Here is a 22,279-nt window from a genome sequence, read left to right as displayed (position 1 = left end):
TCCAGGCCTGTCCTTCTAGTCTCATGTTTGCCTTCAAAGGACGACTACTGCCCATCGAGGCTCTTCCTGTGGGTGGGTGTCGTGGGTGACAGCCATGTTGTTAATATTCCTGGCTGCTGCTGACCCTCAGCTTGGTCACTTGACTTGTTCATCTCTGCAGGTGCTGGAAAGTTTGTGTAGGCTGTGCCCCCAGAGTGAGTGACTTGCACTTCAGAGCGTCCCTTCTGTCAGCGGCTCGGCCCTGTAACAGTCTCGCTTTGCCTCCGCACTTTGCTTCCCAGAGGGACCGAGAGCAGACCCGTTTTACCCATTTCCACTCGGGTTTGTCATCAGAGGCAACGCATGCCGGCGTTGGCTCTGTCTGATTGTTCCTGGCTCGGCGACCTCAGCCTGTCGCTAATCCCGGTCAACATTTTTGAGTGCGTACTGGGTGCCAGCTCTTTGCTCGGCATTTTTCATGTACACATCCCTCACTAATGCCCAGAACCTGAGTGTGAAGCCCCAGGCTGCTTCTGAGGGTAAGCCAGTAGTATGAGTAGCAGTATTAGCCCAGTATTAGAAATGAGGCTTTGCCAAATTGAGACTTGCCCAGGGCACACAGCTGGTGAAGCAGAGGCCCCTGATGTCAGGACAGACAGGTAACCGCACGCCCACTCCCCTAGACCACCAGCGGTGCAGATCTCTCTGCCTTGGTCTGTGCATCACGTACTATGTGTGACGTTGGGTTTTTTTTTTCTTCCCAGGAGAATCTCCTACCATGTAGGCTGCCACCTGCTTTCCTTTCTCATCCTTCCTGTGTAGGCAACCTCAACCAGAACTTAGAGCAGCCAGCGAAAATCCTTCTGCGGCCCTGCATAGGCAGAAACAAGCACTGTGGGAGACTGACTGGAGAGAGACTCTGGGAGTACTGGGCACTTTGTTAGACGGTTATTTAAAGCATCGAGTTGGAGCCAACTTTCTGGGCACTTAGGCTGCATGTAAATGTAAAGTCAAAGCAGTCCCCGCAGCGTGGCAGGGGCAGGGCAGTCCACACAGCGTGGCAGGGGCAGGGCAGTCCACACAGCGTGGCAAGGGCAGGGCAGTCCCCGCAGCGTGGTAGGGGCAGGGCAGTCCCCGCAGCGTGGCAGGGGCAGGGCAGTCCACACAGCGTGGCAGGGGCAGGGCAGTCCCCGCAGCGTGGTAGGGGCAGGGCAGTCCCCGCAGTGTGGTAGGAGGGCATCCCTGTTGACTGCCCGCAGTGTTTCTGCAGGCCTCCCACAGCCGTCCTGTGTCCCTTGGAGGTGGCACGGCAGGGTGGCTGCCAGCTGCTGGGTGTGGCTGTGCCCTCAGCAGTTTGCCGTGTGGCCTGTTGCGGGTGGTAGTGAAGATTCCGATCGCTTTATTGGAGGAGGTGAACTTCTGGCTGTGGTCCCTTGTGGAAAACACGGAAGCAGTTCTCAGCATTTCCCTCTGGGCATTGTGCTTAGCTTTTCCATGCTTTTTGTAAAAAAAAAAAAAATCTTTTTTTAGAAGTTTGCGTGTGCGTTTGTTTGTTCATTTGAAAGGTAGAGTGACGGAGAGGGAGAAACAGAGATCGTCCATCCACTGAATTACTCCCCGATGCCTGTAGCAGCCAGGGCTGAGCCAGCAGCTCCATCCGGGTCTCCCACGTGGGCGCAGGGGTCCAAGCACTTGGGCCGTCTTCTGCTGCTTTCCCAGGTGCATCAGCAGGGAGCTGGTTGGGACACGGAGGCTGAGCTTGATCCCAGGCATCTGATGTGGGATGCGGGCAATCCAAGCTTCAGCTAGCCCTCTGCACCGCCACACTCCCCTTCTGTACCCATCCCGTTCCTTAATCCCAGCAAGCAGCACTCTGTGCTTCATCCGTGGAGGGAGGCTGGCTGTGCCGTCTCGGGTTGGTGTGAGGTGAGGGAAAGGCGCTGTTAATCCTGTGCAGGGCTGGACGGAGCGTGCTCACAGCACGAGCACGCCTGCACCCCTGCCCGTCCACGCTGTCTGTCTTCCTGGGCTGGTGAGGAAACAGGCTCACGAGGGAGGAGAGGCGCGGAGCTCTGCCTCCTGCCCACGAGGCCGTGCTGCCTTGGTGGCTTCGCCTCTGCGGCTTCGTGGCAGAGTGAAGGAAAGCAGGGGCCTCCTCACTCCCTTTGCTTCCAGCGGACCTGAGCCCTTAGGCCTTCGTCTCCCCTGCCCCAAAAGGGGGAGGCGCTTGTTAACCATGGGTGATGAGAAATGTGCCTTCCTCTGCCTCTCCTGCTTCCAAGTCCTGTTCTCGCGTGCACCAGACCAAGAGCTGTGTCCTCACTTCGCTCCGGCTACTGTGGACTTCTCTGGTGTGATTGTCACGGGACCTTGCAAGTCGCCGATGTGCAGCACCCACTTCTGGGTGCGTCCGCCTTTGCTGCCTTTCCTTTGCCGGCCTCCTGCGCGTCACAGCCCCAGCCAGGCCAGGCAGGTGTCACATCCCTGGTGGACGGAGGGCCGCCGAGGGGGCGAACGGGGCTGCATCCAATGGTCACGGAAGCGGAGCTCAGAGCAGAGCCAGGCGTCTCGAGGGATCCAGTTCTGCCTGGAGCCGCCTTGACGGGAGGTGCATTGGCCTTGCTTTTCTATCCCAAGCAGACATTTTCTTTCTCACTCTCCCTGCAAAAGAAGCTTAAAAATAATATAATCATAAACTCACTGTGTGTGGTGTTTTTTTTCTTTTTTTTTTTTTTTGGTCAGATTGGGGATTTTGGAAAGCAACCCCATGTACTGGTCTCTTCGGTGGGATCTCTGCCGCGACCACTCGGCAAACGTCAGCACCTGGACCTCCGGGTCTGGGATGGAACGGAGATGCAGAGCTGGCAGAACTTCTCGTTCGGCCTCGTTCTCCGCTGAAAAATCTCTGTTTTCTTGGGAAAGAAAGAGGAGTTCGGAAGATGTTGGTTATTCGAGAATCTCTAGTTTTCCCTTCATGCGTCACTGCGCATGTTTAGGAAGACGTCGAGCCAAGTTTCATACTTCTGTGAACTCCGCACTGGATTCCGGGTACACAGGCACGAGACGTCACAGAGAGCCTTTTCCAGCCCCCGCGGCCTGTCTCAGGTGGAGACTCCTGGTGACACTAGTTGGCATTTCATCAGTTTATTCAAATCTCACGTGGTTGGTTTTTACACTAGGAATCAAGCTCAACTGCATTTCCATAGGGAAGTATTTTTAATGTGGGATTTCAGTGTTAGAAGGGACCTTGGACGGGATTCTAGGCTTCCTTTGTAGGCTTTTGCTTCAGGCCTTAAGTATTCATTTAAAACTTTTTTTTTTTTTTTTTTTTTTTTTTTTTTTTTTGACAGGCAGAGTGGACAGTGAGAGAGAGAGACAGAGAGAAAGGTCTTCCTTTGCCGTTGGTTCACCCTCCAATGGCCGCCGCGGCCAGCACGCTGTGGTCGGCGCACCGCGCTGATCCGATGGCAGGAGCCAGGTGCTTCTCCTGGTCTCCCATGGGGTGCAGGGCCCAAGCACTTGGGCCATCCTCCACTGCACTCCCTGGCCACAGCAGAGAGCTGGCCTGGAAGAGGGGCAACCAGGACAGAATCCGGCGCCCCGACCGGGACTAGAACCCGGTGTGCCGGCACCACGAGGCGGAGGATTAGCCTGTTGAGCCGCGGCGCCGGCCAAGTATTCATTTAAAAATGAGTATTCTACATTTTTTGTGAAAGTGTAAAGGTAACTCCAGAATGTCATTCTCCTTGCCTTTTTTGTCTTTGGTCAGTCATAGACCGGGACATTCTGTTTGTGCGTAAATGAATGCTTTTCTGGGGTGGCTCAGGCTTAGTGGGTGACGTGGGCCTCTTCCCAGTAGGCCAAGGAGACAGCCCGCTGTGGTCCCTCCTCCCCACCCGGGACTGACTTGTTGTGGTGCCCTCCTGCCTGCTTTGTCAGATTTAACCTTGATTCTGTCAGTGTTTCCTGCTTGTGTCTTTATATTGGCCCGCATGTCTTAGCTTGGCTGCTGTCACTGAGCACAGAAGCCTGGGTGGCTTCAGCATCCGACATCCATTTATTCTCACAGTTCTGGGACCAGTGGGTTTGGTGTCTGGTGAGGGTGCTCTTGCTTCCTTCCCGCTGTATCGTCGCGTGATGGAAGGGCAGGGGGAGAATGAACTCTGGTCCTCTTACTCCTCTTCATTTAAATTGCTATTTGAAAGGCAGAGTGACACACACAGGGAAAAGCACAGACACACAGAAAGATAGGGTCCGTCTACTGGTTGACTCTAAGATGCCTGGAAGAGCCATGGCGGGGCCAGGCAAAGCTAGGAGTCAGGAAGGAGTCAGGAACTCCATCCAGGTCTCTCACATGGGCGGCAAGGGACTTGAGCCATCCTCTGCTGCCTCCCAGAGTGCACAGCAGGAAACTGGATCAGAAAGTCAGAGTAGCCCGGTGTCAGGAGTTGCACCAGGTGTTCTGCTAGGGGATTTGGGTGTCCCACCCCACCATGTCTTCCTCTTATAAGGGCACTAACCCCTCATGGATGCTTCCCCTTCAAAACCCCCTCAAACCTAGTTACCTCCCAAAGGCCCCGCCTCCTGATAACAGCACATCAGTGCCTCCACCTGGAGTTAGGGGGAGAAAACACCCAGCCTGTGGCTCTCGGTGACTGTGCCCTTCTCCTTCCTTCGTGACCCTGTGCGTTGCTCTGGAGACCGAGTGGGGCATGTCTGAGCGCAGAGAGTGAATGCCGAGGCCGTCAGCAGGAGACACGCTGGGCCACGCCGTCGGTCCTTCCTGCACTGCCCGCTGCCTGTTGGTCCTTTGTTGCTCTCCTGTCTCCCTTCCTTTCAGTTGGCCCCTGTGGTGGCTGGCTCCTCCATTTTTAGCCACAGTCGCAGTTTGCTGTCTTAGCGAATCTGTGCAGATGTGAGTGGCATCTCTGCCAGCTGATTGGCATCCCTGAAGTCTGATAACGTGCGCACAGCTGTGGTGTCAGGAGCAGCGACTGTGGGGAAAGGCCTGTTAATAAAGGTGTGAGTCTGGGAGCGCCCGGTGGAACCGTCCTGACTGGCCCCAGCCATTATGTGGAGAAGGAAGAAGGCTGCCATATTTGGTTTATTTCTTTGGTAGCTTTTGAAGTGTGGAGGGAACGTGCAGGGAGAAGGACGCCCACGCGGCAGTTAGCGTGGAATGGCACAGCGGAGCAGCCAGCTAACCCTGGTTTGGTATCCTGCTCCCACAATAATTGAAGGGCCTGAAACCTGGCTCCCAGCGGAGAACAAATAGGCAAATAAATTGGAGGCTTCCTTCTTATGGTTTATTGATGCTGTTTTGACCAAGTAAAAAGATTATTTACCCATAAAAGCTCAAATCTAAGAGTTGTTTTTTTTTTTTTAAACTATTGGCTATTTGAAAAAAAGCATTAGGAGATAAAAGGAGGGAAGAAGCTAATATCATTATCTGATATTTAGATTAAAACCCAAGCAGAACAGTTAGATTTATGGTATTTTTATGTGGCTGTTTTTCTTGGCACAGATAATAGCAGGAGGACTTGCCTGTTGTTTGCTTGGAGTTATGTTCAAAAGAAGAACTGGAGCCCCGTCATGATGCATGATTCTCTCTCATTAGCTGGAAATAAAACATATTAAAATAATGAGGAGCAAAGGTCTCTGCAACTCAGAGCGGTGGCAAAGTGTTTCTGGTTTTGCACTAATCTTAGTTTTAGTTGGAGGTTTAATGGGATAGAGAAATGTGACTGCATGCGAGCCCCAAATTAGCACCCCTGCCACCGCCACGGCCCCACGAGCACATCACAGCTGCGTGGGTGTGGTCTGACCCAGGTGTGTGGGGATGTGGTTCATGGTGACTGCGGGTCTGGTGCCCTGTACCCTGGAGGGAGGTTCAGTGCCCTTGCTCCGGCCACCTCCTCTGGCTGTTTGGGTCAGTGCTGTGCAGGGGAGGTGGCACTGATGTCCTCGCTTGTTGTCATTATGTATGTGTCACGCAGATCTCCATGAGAATTCTTCAGTAAGGACAGGCTGCGTGTGGATTCTCCTGAACACGAGGTCAGGCAGAACCACAGCTTCCCCATCGCAGAACAGCAAGCGGCTAGGAGGCGCCTCAGAGCTGGTAGGAAGGTTAACTATATCACCACCCCAAGTCTAGGGTTTAGGTTTTTTTAAGTTTCTGTAGTTTTTAAAATTTCTGTAAGGCATTAACTTTGAATATTAAAACCTTAAGGCAAAAGGTTTAAAACTTACCCAAACTCAGCGCCCTACGCATGGCTGGAGTCAGTGGGCGGGGAAAGTGTGCAGCCTCCCCACAGCTGGGAGAGTCCGGTGAACGGGGTGAGCAAGAGGCCCAGGGGCTGGGGCGCTAGCCAGGGTTGCGGCTTCCTCAGCCTCCGTCCCCATCCCAAAGGAAACAGTTTCATCGCGGAAGCACGGGGAACAGATGTCAGAGATGCAGCCTCCGTGTCCGCGCAGGAAACGGCTGTGAGGTGAGCCCCGGGAGGCTCCCCTCTTCCCGTCCGTGTGACCTCTGGAAGGCTGGAGTCTCCTTTCTCGCAAAATAGGGGCCCCTCCCTGATGTCAGAACGCAGTGGTTTGAAGTAATCCCAATAAAACCAGACCCTGGGCTCCTTCCCCTGAACTCCAGCTGCACAAGAGTTCAGACTGGCTTTTTGAGCAGTTGGAGTAAGAGAAAAGGTTTCCTTTGTGGCTCTGTGCTGACAGCAAGCACCTTTGAAGCCGTGTGTCTGCTTTTGTCAGAGGCCAGCCAAAAGAGCACCATAGGATGCAGCTCCGGGGCCAGGCCTCAGCGCTCACTCACCTGATGGGTTGCAAGTTCCTGAGTGCCCCCTGTGTTTGGTGCATATCCTAGGCATTGTAGGGAACATGGGCAGTAGCACCTCTGCACCCTCCAGATGAGTCTGTCTGGGTGGCGAGCGTCCCTCCTGGACCAGGAAGTCACATCGGGCTGCCCTTCCTGGGTGCCATGTCCAGTTTGGACAGGAGCTGTGTGCTTGGGAAGGGCACTGGCCAAGAGTGGCTAGCAGAGGGGAGGCTCCTGTCCATGTGATCTCTTCTCGTGAGTCCTCTGGTCTAAGCCGGCCAGAAGTGGTTATAACTCAGTTCTGTCCCATTGGTTGCCCAAAGGGTTTAGTTCTTGAACTACTAATGTGACTTGCCAATGTCTTAGAAACATAAGTAATTATATGTAAAGTGCTTTTTAAAAATACAGTGAGTCATGTCTTAGAGTTAGGGGAGCTGTTTTCCCCTCTTCTTTAAAGAAGCTCTTGGTGAATCCTTGAGAAGGAAGTAATGATTTTCATAGTGGGAAGAATCAAATATTGTGTGATTTGGCTTATTATAAGTTTTGAGATTTTTGAAGCCAGGTTCTCCTAGTGCAGGACTCGGGCTGCCTGGCATGGGTCAAGTGAGGCTGTGTGTGGTGAGGCGCTGTAGCGTGCACCAGGGACCCCACGTCGTTCAGCGTGCACAGCAGCTTTAGAGTACTAGGCCTTGTTGAACCGCACTGGCTTCACTAGGATATCAAACACAGCCACCATGATTTCCTTCCATTTGCTTCTCCAACTTTGTTCTGTTGTGAAGCATTGCCTTCATCTGTTTGGGGCTGGTGGAAGCATCCGGAACAACGTAAAAGACACCAGGCATTGGAAGATGATGATCATCTGATTTGGGGAACTCAAGATTTAAGTTAGAAACGTTACATTTCTGTCCTGTCTTTTATGCTTTCCTTTCCTGTAAGTTCCTTCCAATATATGTTCGTATTTGTAATTTGTAGCATATTAAAGCCAGTTGAAGTTTTATATTTATGCTTAAATTTTTTACATATTTATGGGATACCGTGTGATAGTTCCATAAATCTAATTTCATCTTGACCCCAACAGTTTGGACTCTTTAAGAGATTCTGCATAGCCTTAAGCTACCCAAGGGAAGACGGTTTGTTAGGCCTGCTATATGAATACTGTAGACATGATTCCACCACTCTGGGGAAGCCACATGCCTTTCTGGCTCCTTCAGAAACACCCAGCACTCAACTTTTAGAGCTTGCCGGGTCCTTGGAGCAAAATGTAGTTTTGTAGAGAGGACGGGGAGATGTGTCAGCTCACACACGTACGGAGCACACAGGACCCCACCTGAGAACGCGTGGAGCTGCTTATGTGGTCAGTGTGGTGACAGTACACGCTGGAGAACAGGTGGAGGCGTTCCTGATTCTAAGTGAGCTTGTCCTCAGGTCATTCTGAGTAGCTGGAACTTCCCCAGGTGTGGAAAGAATTGATCAGAAAGGCTTTTAGGTTGAGAACTGATAGAACAATCCTAAATCATTCTTGGAAATAGAAGGTTGAGATTAATAGATAGCAAAATTGTAACTGAGAACTCCAGAGAACGCTGAAGTACCAATCATTATTCCCGTGGAGTGGCAACAGTAAGTAAAGGCCCTCCCCAATGTGCCACACAAATGCCCCCAGCCCCACAGATGTGAGATGTAGGAGTTAAAAGAATAGATGGTTTTATTTCTCTCCATCTTTCATTTTATTGCTGGTGAGTGGAGAAATGATCTTGGGTATAAAAATCATGTTAGAACTTTGATAAGTTGCTCTTTGAAATAGAGTTTTTTCCATGCCACAGACATTTGGAAGGAAGTATGTTTATTGAAATACATTTTTGTAGAAAATATTACAAACCTGTAATTGAAAACTTATGGCAGTATTTTGAGGAGTGATATGTTCTTAATGCTAATTTGTAGATTCACTCTGAACTCCCTTCTGCTGTTTTAGAACCATTGGCTGAGTGAACATTTTCCAAGCGTCTTTTCAGACTTGAACTGTTCATGGAATGGAGTAGTTGATGCTTAAATAATGTATAAACCAGTTGAACAGGAGCTGCCTGTCAGTTTTATTAACTTTGACCTTTTCTCCCATTATAGAGGTGGTTCCGTTAATATTTAATGGGCCCCTTATAGATCTCAACAGTTGGAGCTGTGTTCCTGGAAACTGGGATCTGTACATGTGATTAGCAAATGTCGCCTGATCATTGTGAGTCAGCTTCCAAGGGCGGGTTTTGTTTTGGGGAGGAAGACTCCTTCCACCTACATACTCTTCCGAGTGCCTTGTATTTTGAGAGCATCCAGGATGGGTAGACGTTTCAAAGGAACCCTTTAAAAGACGGACAGCAGTTAGCATGAATTTCTGCTGTTTTGGGGTTTTTTTGTTTGTTTGTTTGAGCAAATGATCCAGATGATGCTGGGTGGGCAGAATCGCACTGCGCTCTGCGTAGTTAGCAGGGGCAGGGCTCTTCCGCTCCGAGTCAGCAAGGCTGGGATGGCTGAGCTTGCATGGACCCTAGGAAGACACAAAGAAGAAGGCAAGCCAAGAGGAGAGCCAGGAGGGGGCCCTGCCAAGCTGTCTTTCCCTTTAATTCCATAAAGCCCTATGCATATTGCACTCATTGCAAATTCTGGTGGGGAAGATCGAAGCCCGAGCAGCTGACATTTTGAAACATTGTCTTTCAAACTTGTACTGTTCCTGGCTTCCATCGATTCCCCATTTAAGAAATCTGTAGGAGAAAACCAAATTTGAGCAAAATTCATTGGTCTAAGATGAGCTGGTAGAGCCAGATTGTCCCTCCCTTCTTCACCCTGGGAAGAGCTCCATTTCTGCTATGGGCGTGATAGATCTGTGTCGTGTATGGGGCAGCCACAGGCTCCTGCAGCAAACCAGCAAGCCAGGCAGGAGCACAGGTGTTCCACACGCAGACCTTGGATCCTGCTGGGCACGGGCGTCTGCGCCTGGGCTGCCTCTCCAAGGGGCAGGCCTTTCCCCTGGCCTTGCTTCTTCCCTCTCTGTCTGCATGCAGGCCATTTACTTTTCAGGGCATCGTTGCCTTTTGCATCGAGGGCCCAGCCCCTCATACATGGTGGCACCAGTTTCACTTCCATGCGCTGTGGTGTAGCTGACTTAGCGAAGGGAATCCATGCTAGGAAGAGGGTTTGGAGGCATTGATTCAGAGCTTCAGAATGAATTACTATTTGTATGTTTAACTAGTTCTAAATATATGTTTGAGAGACCTTGCTTAGTTTGAGAAGAGAGGAAGAAACATATTGGATGTTATAAATGATTTCAATCCCAATTCTTAGCTTGTCATTTTCACATTTGAATGTTTTATTTACATCTGTTCAAAACTGGGATACCTTTCAAGGATCACTTTATTATAGAAAGGTTGTTGACAACTCTCAGGATCTGAAATACAAAAGCATAGGGCTTTAAAAAAAGGACAGTAAACATCATTGTCGTGCCAGATTGGATGTATATGTCTTATATGACAATGGGTGAGAATGATGTGTTGTATTTTAAGTCAGAAGATCCTGATGGTAGGAGCTGGGATTGACTGGGCACGAGGGAACTTTCTACAGTGACGGGAGATTTCGGTCTTGATTGGGGTCTCAGTCACAAGGCTGTTCACAGTTGGTCGCTATTCACAAACTGTACACCTAAAATGTGTGTGTTAGATTTTACCTAAATAACTCCGAAGGTATATTTTTAAAAGATTTATTTATTTATTTGAAAAGCAGAGTTACAGAGAGGCAGAGTCAGAGAGAGAGAGAGAGAGGTCTTCCATCCACTGTTCACTCCCCAGATGACCACAACGGCCGGGGCTGTGCCGATCTGAAGCCAGGAGCCAAGAGCTTCTGGGTCTCTCATGTGGGTGCAGGGGCCCAAGCACTTTGGCCATCTTCTGCTGCTTTCCCAGGCCACAGCAGAGAGCTGGATTATAAGTGGAGCAGCCGAGACTTGAACTGGCACCCATTTGAGATGCTGGCACCGCGGGCAGCAGCTTCACCCACTATACCACAGTGCCAGCTCCCTATAAGATGTATTTTTCAGAAGTCTTGTTTGGTTTGGAACTAGGCAGTACCATTTCTCTTTTCCAATAGGAACATTGAAATACTGTAGAGAAGTAAAATGATCTGTCCTAAGCAACCTCGAAGCTCAGCAGTTTGTCCAGGAATAAAGCAAACCTGCTGGCTGGGAGCCCATTTAAAGTAGCTGCTTTCTGCCCTGGTTACATTGTTCATCCCCTTAAGTGGAAAGGAAATTGACTCTCCCACCCCCTTCCCTTCAGCAAGCAGGAGGCCATTCCTGTACCTTGTTGGCGGATATTTCAGGCCCTTGTTCTTTTGATTGATACCTGGACCTTCCCCATTGAAAACAGTAGCCCTGGGGTTCTGAAAGCCAATTCCTACATTCCGTTTGTGTGTGATAAACTGAGTTGTGGTCATGGTTTTTGTAGTCATGGTTTGCTGCAGCAGACTACAAGTTAGGTAGTTTTTGTTACAAAGTGAGACCTGACAGTAGTGAGTTTCTAAAACTAACTTTGTCTCTAAGGAAACCTGAGTCCTCTTATTAACAAGTGACTGATACAAGCTTTAAAGCTATTTATGGAAGCGTATATGAACAGTAGTAAACAATAAAAAGGAAAGAGCAGGCTTTTAGCCTAACAGCTGAGACATCACACGCCTGTGTCCCACACTGGGTGCAGTAAGTGGTGGCTCAGCTGGCTGGGTTCCTGCCATCCTTGTGGGAGACCTCAGTTGTGCTCCTGGTTCCTGGCTCCCGCCACAGCTCAGCCCTAGTTGCTGTGCACCTGTGAGAAGTGAACCAGCAGATAGGAGCTATCTCTCTGTCTCTGTCTCTGTCTCTGTTTCTATACCTCTGAAATAAATCAAAAGAATTTAAAGAAGAAAGAATTAACAAATTCTCCTAGTACTTAGAAATACATTGTTAATTTTTTTTTAAAAAAAATACTTACTTGCAAGTGAGAGAGGGAGAGACAGAGAGGAAGATCTTCCATCTGCTGGTTCCCTCCCCAGATGGCCTCAACAGCCAGGGCTGGGCCAGGTGAACCCAGGGGCTTCATTCGGGTCCCCCACGTGGGTGGCAGGGGCCCAAACACTTGGATCGTCTTCCACTGCTTTTCCTAGGCCATTAGCCAGGAGCTGGATCAGAAACGGAGTAGCCAGGACACAAACTGGCACCCGTATGGGATGTTGGCATCGCCACAATGCTGGCCCCACGTTATTGGTATTTTAGAGACCATCTCTTTAAGTGGTTCTCTGTTTATAGCGTAGCTTTTTTTTTTTTTTTTGATTGAACAAAATGATGTTGTAAGGTCTTTTCATATTTTAACTGTTCTCCCGATTCACTGCGGAACATTCTGATTGCTTCCTGTTATTCATCATTGTGTAATGCTGTGATGAGCACCTTATTCATGGCTCTTTTCCTACTTGTCTGATTTTCTCCATATGAATGTTTCTTGACACAGAATGTTAGTAGATATATTTGAAATTACCTAAAATGTCCTAAGGGGCTAAAACTGTCAGTAGTGATCATTCCGTGCCCTTCGTCCTGCCTTTACGAAATGTAATTTTCTTCCCCCTTTCTTCTTTCTTCTCCGCAGCTGCAGTACCACGCGGGTCTTGCATCCGGCCTTCTGAATCAGCAGTCGTTGAAGCGCTCTGCCAATCAGATGGGCGTGTCTGCCAAGCGCAGACCGAAGGCTCAGCCCACGACCCTGGTCTTACCGCCTCAGTGAGTGATGGGTTTGAAAAGCACTTTTCCTTCTCAAGTGGTGACTACTTTGTGCTTGCTTCTGGAGAGTGGAATGGCTTTTTCTTCTTTAAAATTTTCTTTTTCTGATATCTATTTATTTGAAAGATGGAAGTGCAGAGAGAGTGGGAGAGACAGAGATCTTCCATCTGCTGATTCACTCCCCAGATGGATGCAGCCACCAGAACTGGGCTGGGCTGAAGCCACAAGCCTGTGACTCTGTCCTGGTCTCCGTGTGGATGTAGGGACCCAAGGACTGGGCTGTCTTCTGCTGCCTTCCCAAGGGGCATTAGCAGGGAGCTGGATCAGAAGTGGTGTGGCCAGGATTTGAACCGGCCCCGATGTGGGAAGCTGGCATTGCAGGTCACAGCTTAACCCGCTGAGCCACAACACGGGTCCCTAAAAGTTTGTTTCTTTAAAAAGGTGACTTTTAGGCTTTGAAGTGATGCAGAGTCCTGTGAGTGGCCGTGTGTGACACAGCTCACGTTCTGCCTAGGGTTTCGGGATACCTTGCAGCCCGTTCTTTGTTTCCTGATCATCCTCCCAGCGTGAGTGGCACGTGGGCGAGTGCCCCGGTCCTGGTTCCAGGTGACACCACGGCAGGCCACCTGGAGAACCGGCTAGCACTGAGATGAGCAGGGTCAGGCCCGTTTGTGCGTCTGAGTAGCAGCACACGTGCTCTGCTGTTTCCCAGGGGAGGGACAGAAGATACAGGTCAGGCCCATGGGACCCCCAGCTGGGTGATTTGTTCACATGCGTGTTTGCACCGTAGCCTGCACTTCCGTCACATGTGTGTTCGCACATGTAACCTGCATGTCCAGAATGCAGAAGGCCTCGTCCTCGCGTTCCCAGTCTCCGCCTGACTTCTTTACCAGTTCATTTCGCATGTCCTGGAACTTTGTGTAAATGAAGACACCCAGTCTGTCTGCTGCAGCTGCTCCCCCAGCCCTAGAACCTGTTGGACTCATGCAGGCCATCCCTCTTCCTTGGGATACAGTGTTCTTTGAGCATGCCACAATTGACATACTGTGTGCCAGGCCTGAGTTAGTGATGTGGGGTCAGGGCGTGGGCTCTCAGTCCTTGGTGGAGCTCCCCGGGGGGCCTGTACCCCCAAGGCTGGCCCTGGACTTGGCACGCATCCCCTCTTCCCCACATCCTCAGTCACAGGCTGCGTTTCCGGTCCAATGGGCGTTCCCTGGGAGGCTCAGCCGTCCACCTTTGCTCGGGCTCTCATCTTGTGTGGTGAGCAGATGTCTGTGGTGCCTGCTACGAGCCAGGCACAGTTCCAGGCCCTCGGGCCATCGTCGTGAGCAGTCAGACATGGCCTGGCTTCCTGGAAGTGCTCATTTAGGAGGGGAGGGGGTGCGGTGGGGAAGGAGAGGAAAAGCACCCTGAACAAACTGTCAGACATGATTTCCAGTCGTGGTTAATTCTGGGACTGGAGTAAGCAGCATGCGAAGGCGTGGGTGTGGGGAAAACTGCCTGACTCCCGTGGTCAAAGCGGGCTCTCCGAGGAGGTGACGATGTAGAGACTGGAATGAGGGGGAGAAAGGGCCCTTCGTGGGCTGGGAGGCCCTTTCTGTAGCCGGTGGGCACTCCTGTGTCACCAGCTGTGTGAGTTTTCGGGGCCTCTTCACAAAGACCGAGTGCTTCCAGGACAGGGGGAGGGTAACCGACCAGCTCCCCACCCCCAGCAGGCTGTTTCTCACGCTGTGCGCACCCACAGGTGCCGTCCTCTCACAGAGAAGCCTGCTGCACGCCCGCGGCTTCAGCGCTCTGTGCGTGGAGAAGCTGCTTCAGGCTCCTGCGCCGGGCGGTTTGCCGCCTGTTGACTTTGTGATTCTACGGCCTCAGCTCTCAGCCCTCGTGAGTGTGATGGGCCTTGTGACTTGTCACTTTCCCTGCATGGATTGTCTACTGAGGCAAGATGTTTGGCGAGGAGTGAAAGGGTTTCCAATGGTCCCGTAAGACTGGAGCCACAAAGTGTTTGTTGCTAACTCTCTCTTGACAAAAGTCAGCGCTGGGTCCATCTGTTCACCATTTGTTAATTTGCATTGGCTTGAAACCTGTTTACAGGTGACATGCTATTATGAGGACACTCCAACTATTTTAAGCGCCGAGGCAATCAACAGACTCTGTTCTGATGCCAGAGGAAAGGAAAAGAGAGAGAGAGGTGTTCACAGCTGTCATTATAAATTTATAATAAATCACTCAAAATACTTAGTTTCAAAGAGAAAAAGTGGTCGCTGTTTCTTAAGAATATAATGGTGAAATGATTTCCTATAATCATCAGTAGCGTGCTTCCTGGGATAATTGACCACTGCCTTTTTTTTTTTAAAGATTTTTATTTATTTATTTGAGAGGTAGAGTTACCAACAGTGAGAGGGAGAGACAGAGAGAGAGGTCTTCCGTCCATTGGTTCACTCCCCAAATGGCCGCAACTGCCAGAGCTGGGCCGATCTGAAGCCAGGAGCTCATTCCAGGTCTCCCATGTGGGTGCAGGGGCCCAAGGACTTGGGCCATCTTCCATTGCTTTCCCAGGCCACAGCAGAGAGCTGGATCGGAAGAGGAGCAGCCAGGACTAGAACTAGTGCCCATATGGGATGCCAGTGCTGCAGGTGGAGGATTAACCCACTGCGCCACTGCGCTGGCTCCGACCACAGCAGTTTCACATCACGGGGCTCTCTGAGCTCACGTTGTCCCAGAATCCCTCTGTAGAACGACCCTCCAGCTGGCAGGCATTGGTTCTAGCCATCTTCACACTTGTGAGCACCTACTGTGTGCCACTCCTTGTGTACACTGTTGGCTAGAAACGTGGCACAGCTGTCCGCCAAACTGGGTCATACAGTGTTTCTAAAGTTAAAAAATAGAACACCAGAGATTTATACATAATGTAGATTGAAAAAAAAATAGAATAAAGACTACAAACAAGAAAAAGTAATGCTGTCACCCTGAGCAAGTTATTAAGGTTTTGACGGATACTGCCCTGGGCTTTTTCCTATGCATATGTAATATATAAGTTTTAAAACAAAAATCTCTAAAAAGGGTTGTGATCTTGTTCTGTGTTATGTCCCAACATTTTAGTGACTGTAGTTGTTAAATAAAAGGTGATATAATTTGATCTGTGGAATATTTGTATTTGCGTATTAATAGCCATGTTCTCTACGGGACTCTGAAATACACTTTTTTTTTGTAAGCACAACATGACCGTGTTAACTGTGTCATTAAGGAGAGTCCCGAAATCTGGGCCAGCAGGTGGTCCGCTGTTTTTTGTCTGTCTCTGTCTCTCAAACACACAAAAAAGTCCATTTTCTTTTTTATTTATTTATTTATTTATTTATTTGAGAAATAGAGTTACAGACATGAGAGGGAGAGACAGAGAAGTCTTCCATCCGCTGGTTCACTCCCTAAATGTCTGCAACGATCAGAGCTGGGCTGATCTGAAGCCAGGAGCCAGGAGTTTCTTCCAGGTCTTCCCACGCTGGTGCAGAGGCCCAAGCACTCAGGCCATCTTCTGCTGCTTTCCCAGGCCACAGCAGCGAGCTGGATCAGAAGAGGAGCAGCCGGGACTAGAACTGGTTCCCAAGGTCCTGTGCAGTGAAGTCTCGTGCTGGACAGACAGGCTCTCTCCCACGCAGAGGCCACGTGCCCTGTGGCGGGTCACACTGCTAGCACTGAGGTCAGCCAGGGCTCACTCCCTGCATGCCTGACCTGTGTTTGGGCGCTGAGAGCTCTGTGTTTCTGGTCTGTCAGATGGAGCTGTGTGGACTTGCGCACTCTCCCAGAAAGCAGTGTGGCTTTCGCCGTGCTTTGTGTCCCCTTGGCTTGGTGGTTTGAATCCATGTGGCTGAGCCGAATGGCTGGTGACTCCTGGTTCAACAGCTCAGTCTGGCTTTCGGTGGCAACCGGGACCAGAGACCACAGACCACACCTGGGTCTCATTTAGGTTTGGGGAACACGACAGCTCTCTAGAAAGGTTGCATGTGTAAATACCACCGCCATCCCCTACGAGTTGTGGACACCGGGTTTCTCTCGGTGGTCTTCTGTGAAGAGATCCCCCACTGAGTCAAGATCGCCTCCCTTCATAGGCTCCTCCTCCATGGCTGCTGGGGACGAGTCCTCCTGCCCCCACCAGAGAACAGCTCTTCCACCCGCCCGTGGTCCCACCGCTGCCACCCACTCCATGCCCACTCCCCACTCAGCTTCTCTTTCTCCCACTCCAGTATTTGCCTTCTCCTGAATCATTCCCGTAAGAATAGCCGTGCCTTAAATTCGCTCCCCCACCAGCTCCTGCTCACGGCTCTGCTCTGCGGCCCAGCTCCGTTGTTTCGGATTGCTCGGCCATGCTGGGCGGCCACAGTCCTGGGCTCCACCCGTAGGCCCTCACGCTGCCACTTCTGGAACTCTGTGTAAAAGGAAGGAGTTACATGGAACGTAACGCTTGCTGTCTGGTTTCTTCCTGTCTTAGGTCAGTGGTTAGTGCCATTTGATTGCTGAGTGGAGTTCTGACATTATTATTATTATTTTTTAAATATTTATTTATTTGAAAGAGTTACACAGAGAGAGGAGAGGCAGAGAGAGGTGGAGAGAGGTCTTCCGTCCGATGGTCCACTCCCCAATTGGCTGCAATGGCCGGAGCTATGTCGATCCAAAGCCAGGAGCCAGGGGCTTCTTCAGGGTCTCCCACACAGGTGCAGGGGCCCAAGGACTTGGGCCATCTTGTACTGCCTTCCCGGGCCATAGCAGAGAGCTGGATTGGAAGTGGAGCAGCCGAGACTAGAACTGGCGCCCATATGGGATGCCGGCGCTTCAGGCCTGGGTATTAACCTGCTGCGCCACAGCGCCGGCCCTGGAGTTCTCGGACATTCTTTGGAGCCCAGCAGTGGGGTAGGCTCAGCGTTTGCGCCTGTTTCACTCTCGCCTCTCCCAGTTGAGGGTGCAGTCTTCACCTCACACGCTGGTTCCTCGGTCACCTGGCTCAGGTGTGAGCTCCGCCAGCACCACCGGCACCGTGGCTGAGACAGCTGTTGCTGGAGAAAGCGCCAGCTCCGCGGGAGGCAGCAGGGCCGCCGCCGCGACGATGGCACCTCTGTGCCGGTGCCGGTGCGTGCTGGCACGCCAGGTCGCCATCCGCACGGCCACTAACCTGGCCCTGAGAGCTGAGCTGGAAGAGCCGCTTTTCTGTCACTGCCTGCGCACTCATCACCGAGACCCTGGCTCGGGGTTGCAACGGTGCCCATACAGGCGACTGCACGCGTTCACACGGCGGGGGAGTGCGGCTCTGTTCTTGAAGGCAGAGGTGAAACCACCAGGCGTCACCGAGAACAGCGCAGGGCCTCAGTCTGCCCTCGGCGAGCGCTGGATGGCAGGGGACGTCGTGGGGGACGTCGCGGGGTGCTGGGTGCTTCCTCTGAGCCAGGCGGGCACACGGAACCAGGTCTCCTCCGTGGGTTGCTGCCTGTGACTTCCTGATCTCTTCCGCTGGTGTTGAGACCTGTAAGAAGTGTCCTTTCTCCCCAAACCCTCCAGGTACGAGCTCCAGGCTTCTGCAGTTCCCGTGCAGAGACCCCGGTGCCGAGGCCGCTGGCGGGTGAGCGCTGCCGCGTGTCCCTGCAGGATCCCCTTGTCCTCTGGTTCTCTAGGGCGTTTTTTGCTCCTGAAAGTCTTGCTGTTTTGTTGAGGGTGGGATTTGGTTCTGTAGTAATTAATTGATGCGAAAGTCTCCAACTCTGAGTGCGACAGGAACCTTGAACCTGAGTATCTGGCATCTCTTTAAAGGAGTGAGTTTGCCTGGGGCCGAGTCGCAGCGCCTGAGCGGTGAACGAGGCGCGCTCTGGGCCGGCGCCGCGCCGCGCCGAGCATCACGCCTCTCAGGGCCGTCCTCGGGGTGCTCTACAGCGGGCGCTCACTTACGGAGCTTGGGCTGGGGAGCAGAGCACGGCTGGGCCCTGCTGCTGTCCCACCCGCAAGCAGAGGACCTTGCAGCTCTGAAGTTGCTTGAGTTGTGGAAAAAGTTATCAGAACTTGGGTGGAAATTCACTAAATCAATCTTTTCCCCTACTGGCAAGTATTAAGTAACAATATTCATTAAATACCACAGAGAGGCTGTGTAATAAAGAAATAATCCTAGGCTTGGTGGCTGGAACTCTCCAGAAGAGCTGAAATTGAGAATATAATTAAAGATTAAAACATTGTTTGCATTCTCGAACATGGAGAAATCTTTTCTCTCCATTGCGGGACCCTGTTAATAAGGAAGAGATCAGTTTCCAATAACCGACAGCAGCTAAGCTCGCTTGCCAACAGCAGTCATGTGTGAGCTGTCTGGGCCTTTTTCCTGCAAGGCTCGAGCTGAGTCCAGGAACAGGTGAGGGGTGTCAGTGAGTCCTGTCTCCGAGCAGCGCGGCCCTGTCTGTGGGGTATCGTGAGAGTGAGCGGTGCGTTCAGACGGCAGCGTAGCCGGGGAGCATTCTGGAGCCCGTGCACAGTTCACCGTGTGCCTCACTTTCGGCAGCAGAATCCTTTCCAGTAGATTAGTTTCACCCCTTTTGGGGACAAAAGTCAATTATTGGTGGGAACCAGCCTACCTGGCTCCTTGAGGGTTCTCCTCTCGCGGCAGGGGAAAGGGTGGGAGAACTGTCATGCCCTCCGGCCATCTTGACTCGGGACAGAAAGAAAGCCTTGATGGCCCAGCCCGGGTGTCCAGAGCTCCCTGAAGCCGGCTGCACCCTCAGCCCCAAGTGGGAACAGGGAGTGCCACGGCCTTGCCTGAGTGGCTTGTCGGGTTCACCGCCCGGAGCCGTCGGTCGCTGTTTACCCTTTTTTGTTTTCCATTTGCCCTGAAATGACTTGGCAAGGCGCCCCGAGGCTGAGGGCCCGGAGTGGCCTCTCCCTCTGTGCGGCCTCCAGGTTGCTCTGGGCTCCTGGGGCTTCTCATCCGTGGCTCTGGCGTGGTGGCCGACAGGCCCTGGTCTGTGTGTCCCTGTGCCGCGTCCTTGGCGCCTGGAGGAGCAAAGGGTCTGCAGGGAAGGAACGAGGGGAGTGGGCGCAGCCAGAAGCCCCTTCCTTGCCTGCTGTGAGGCGCTGTTTGGCATCTCCACTGGGGCATCGGCCCTTTCGTTTAGCTGAAGCTTCCGAGGCCCAGGGCCCTCTGCGCCGCTCTTCCTGCCTGTCTTGACTTGGTGCCGGTGGCTCGGCGAGGGTGGTTCCACTCTGCGGCTCTCTGGCTGAGGAGGCGCGGAACATCTTTCATAAGAGTTCTGGACAGGCGTTTGTAGGGCTCGAGGCTCATTGTGAATTGGAAGTACTCGTGCTGGGAATCAGGTGCTGTTTGGACAAATAGAAGCATGTAGGAGCGAGGCCCTGGAGTCGGCCGTGCCTCGTGGTGGTCCCTCCTGTTCAGCGAGGCTGGGTAGGGTCAGATCTGTGGGGTCTGAAAGCTGGCGAAGGCCTTGTATGCTGGGGAGAGCAGGCCCCTTGGGCTCGTGAGCAGGGCTGATGTGTGGGGAGTGGTGCCTTAACGGGATGAATCCAGCGGCAGGATGCGGATCAATACGATGGCCCTTCCTGGCTGTTTAAAAGATAATTGGTTCGCGTTACTTATCTTTTATCCCTTCTCTTTGGGCAGAAGAAAAATCTCTGGGAGGGATAAATGAGGGATTCCTCATAACTATTAATGCAGAAGTCTGTCTATGGAGAATAAACATAGGGACATTTTGTTTTAGATGCTCTATGTCATTGCGCCTCATTAGCATACATGTTGTAAAAGCTATTTCCCCCTGGAGAGACACATGTGCAGTTCAGCGAATAGCCGCAGCCTAAACTCTGTAGCTTCCAGGGCTGTGCTGCTGTGGACGGACACCAGAGCTGCCCCGCTGCTCTGGGCAGCCCACGGGAATGCTGCGTGGCCGTCCGTGGAAGTGCTGGCTGTGCCCACACCGGGCCCTCTGGCTGCACCTCTGATTGCCAGTGCCCCTCTGTGTGTGCGCGTGTGGGCGCACTTTTCACTCTTACAGCATTGATGACACGCGGCCTGCAGGCTGGGTATATGCTGACCAGCCTGCGAATCTACGGGTGTGGAAAGTGGTACGCCACGTAAACGCATCAGCAAGGCAGTGAGCTCGTGTGGATCCTGTGAGTTCCCCGTGCCCTGAGCTTCGGGTGGAATGATGGGAGAGCTTGGATTTCCTTTCACATACCCAGTCCCCCGAGGGTCAGGGGAGGGGGTAGTGAGACTGTGGTACTGTTGACGCACCTGGCTCCCTGTGTGTGGTCATCCCTCACCTCCCTGAGAGCAGGGTAGCGCCGGCCCCTGTGTGTGGCCCATCTGTCTCTACACTTGCCGCTCTGCGATCAGAGCCAGCTTCTGAATCAGGCACCGCGCGAGATTTACAGCAAAGTAACAGCCAGACCGGCCCGATTTCTTTTTCTCCTTCACAGTTCCACAGATTGAAGATTTCTTCTTAACCCAGATCTTAGCAACCTCGGCGCAGTTTTTTCTCTGAGAGAACAGCCGCCTTTTCATGTAAAGGAAGCACTTGGCTGTTTCTCTCGGCGTCTCCAGGTTGCCAGTGTCACCACTGCTGCTCGCTGGGGCCGCCGTTCACTCACGCAAGGGTCGCTGGAGCCCGGCCGTGCAGCAGCGGCCCCAGAGCACCTTCTGACTGGCCGGACCGCAGCCAGCCAAGGCCTGGGAAGCGGGAGTGCGGTCGGGGAAGGCCACTGTGTGTGAAGCTTTTCCTGACCAGGTGCTCCAGAAGTCCTGGCTGTGGAGCTCGGGTTGTGATGGAGGAAACAGAGTTCAGGTGATCCGCGGAGCAGGGGTGGCGGACACGGTCAGGAGAGGGTGAGTTGCCAGGGCGTGTGGAGGGAGACTTGAAGAGGAATGGGTGACAGCCCCCGCCCCGCAGGCCCGCCCGTCCCATGGCAGTGTCTGCCCCTCCTCTCTGGTCTTGGTCCTGGCCCCACTCTCAGCTACCCTGTCCTGCTCGTCTCCGATCCATTGTGACACAGTCCAAAGTGTGAAACTCGGGGTCTTCCACAGATACTGAATCGAAGAGGAATTACGTAAGATAGGAAACTGTAATGAAGAGCCTGGCCGTTGAGCACCAAGTCGAACGTGGCAGCCTGCAGAATCAGTTTAAAATGATATTTCATTCCATCCTCTAATTGCATTTCTCCTTTACAAGGTGATTTTCTACAGGAAGACAGCTGTCTGGTGTGGTTATTACATCACTCTGGCCATTATTGGGCAAAGGAAGAAAAGAAATGGGTGGTTGTGTAGTTCAGCTCATCAGACAGAAGCTGGGTCCTTCTTTAACATCCCTGTTTGCATAACAAAGAGTCAGAGCTTCAGGACTGTTAATATCTCACACCACGCTGTTCCCAGCTAACACTGCTTGTAAGCGAAACTGGTTTTAATCTTTGCTGGTATGGAAAGTAATTGTGGTCGTTCCTTGATGTTTCTTTTGCTTTCTCTTTCTCTGCTATGTAGGCCATTAGTAACCTGTAGATTGTAGCCTACGCCATCTTCATTCAGGGTCATGGGTGATCAAAAGCTGTGAGCTTGTTTCTCTGTTTACCTCTGCAGAAGATTCTGCAAACTCCTGTAGGCGTGGTGACCTCAGTAACACAGGAGCAGGCAGGAGCAGGAAGAGGCTTTGTCTCTTAGCTTTAGCCTTTTA

At 52.0% G+C, this 22,279-nt stretch overlaps 1 protein-coding gene across 1 annotated transcript in view; it reads left to right on the top strand.

The window, feature by feature from the left end:
* The window catches only part of MED27 (mediator complex subunit 27), a 211,955-nt gene that overhangs the window by 64,289 nt on the left and 125,387 nt on the right, over positions 1–22,279 (top strand). The window contains exon 3 of the mRNA XM_002721943.5: positions 12,451–12,581. Within this exon, the coding sequence (XP_002721989.1) occupies positions 12,451–12,581 (131 nt within the window). The remainder of the gene's footprint in view (positions 1–12,450; positions 12,582–22,279) is intronic.

Source organism: Oryctolagus cuniculus, chromosome 1 (genome assembly GCF_964237555.1).
Source record: "Oryctolagus cuniculus chromosome 1, mOryCun1.1, whole genome shotgun sequence".
NCBI lineage: Eukaryota > Metazoa > Chordata > Mammalia > Lagomorpha > Leporidae > Oryctolagus > Oryctolagus cuniculus.
Note: the sequence above shows the minus strand (reverse complement) of the source record. Positions and strands in the feature narration are given on the sequence as shown.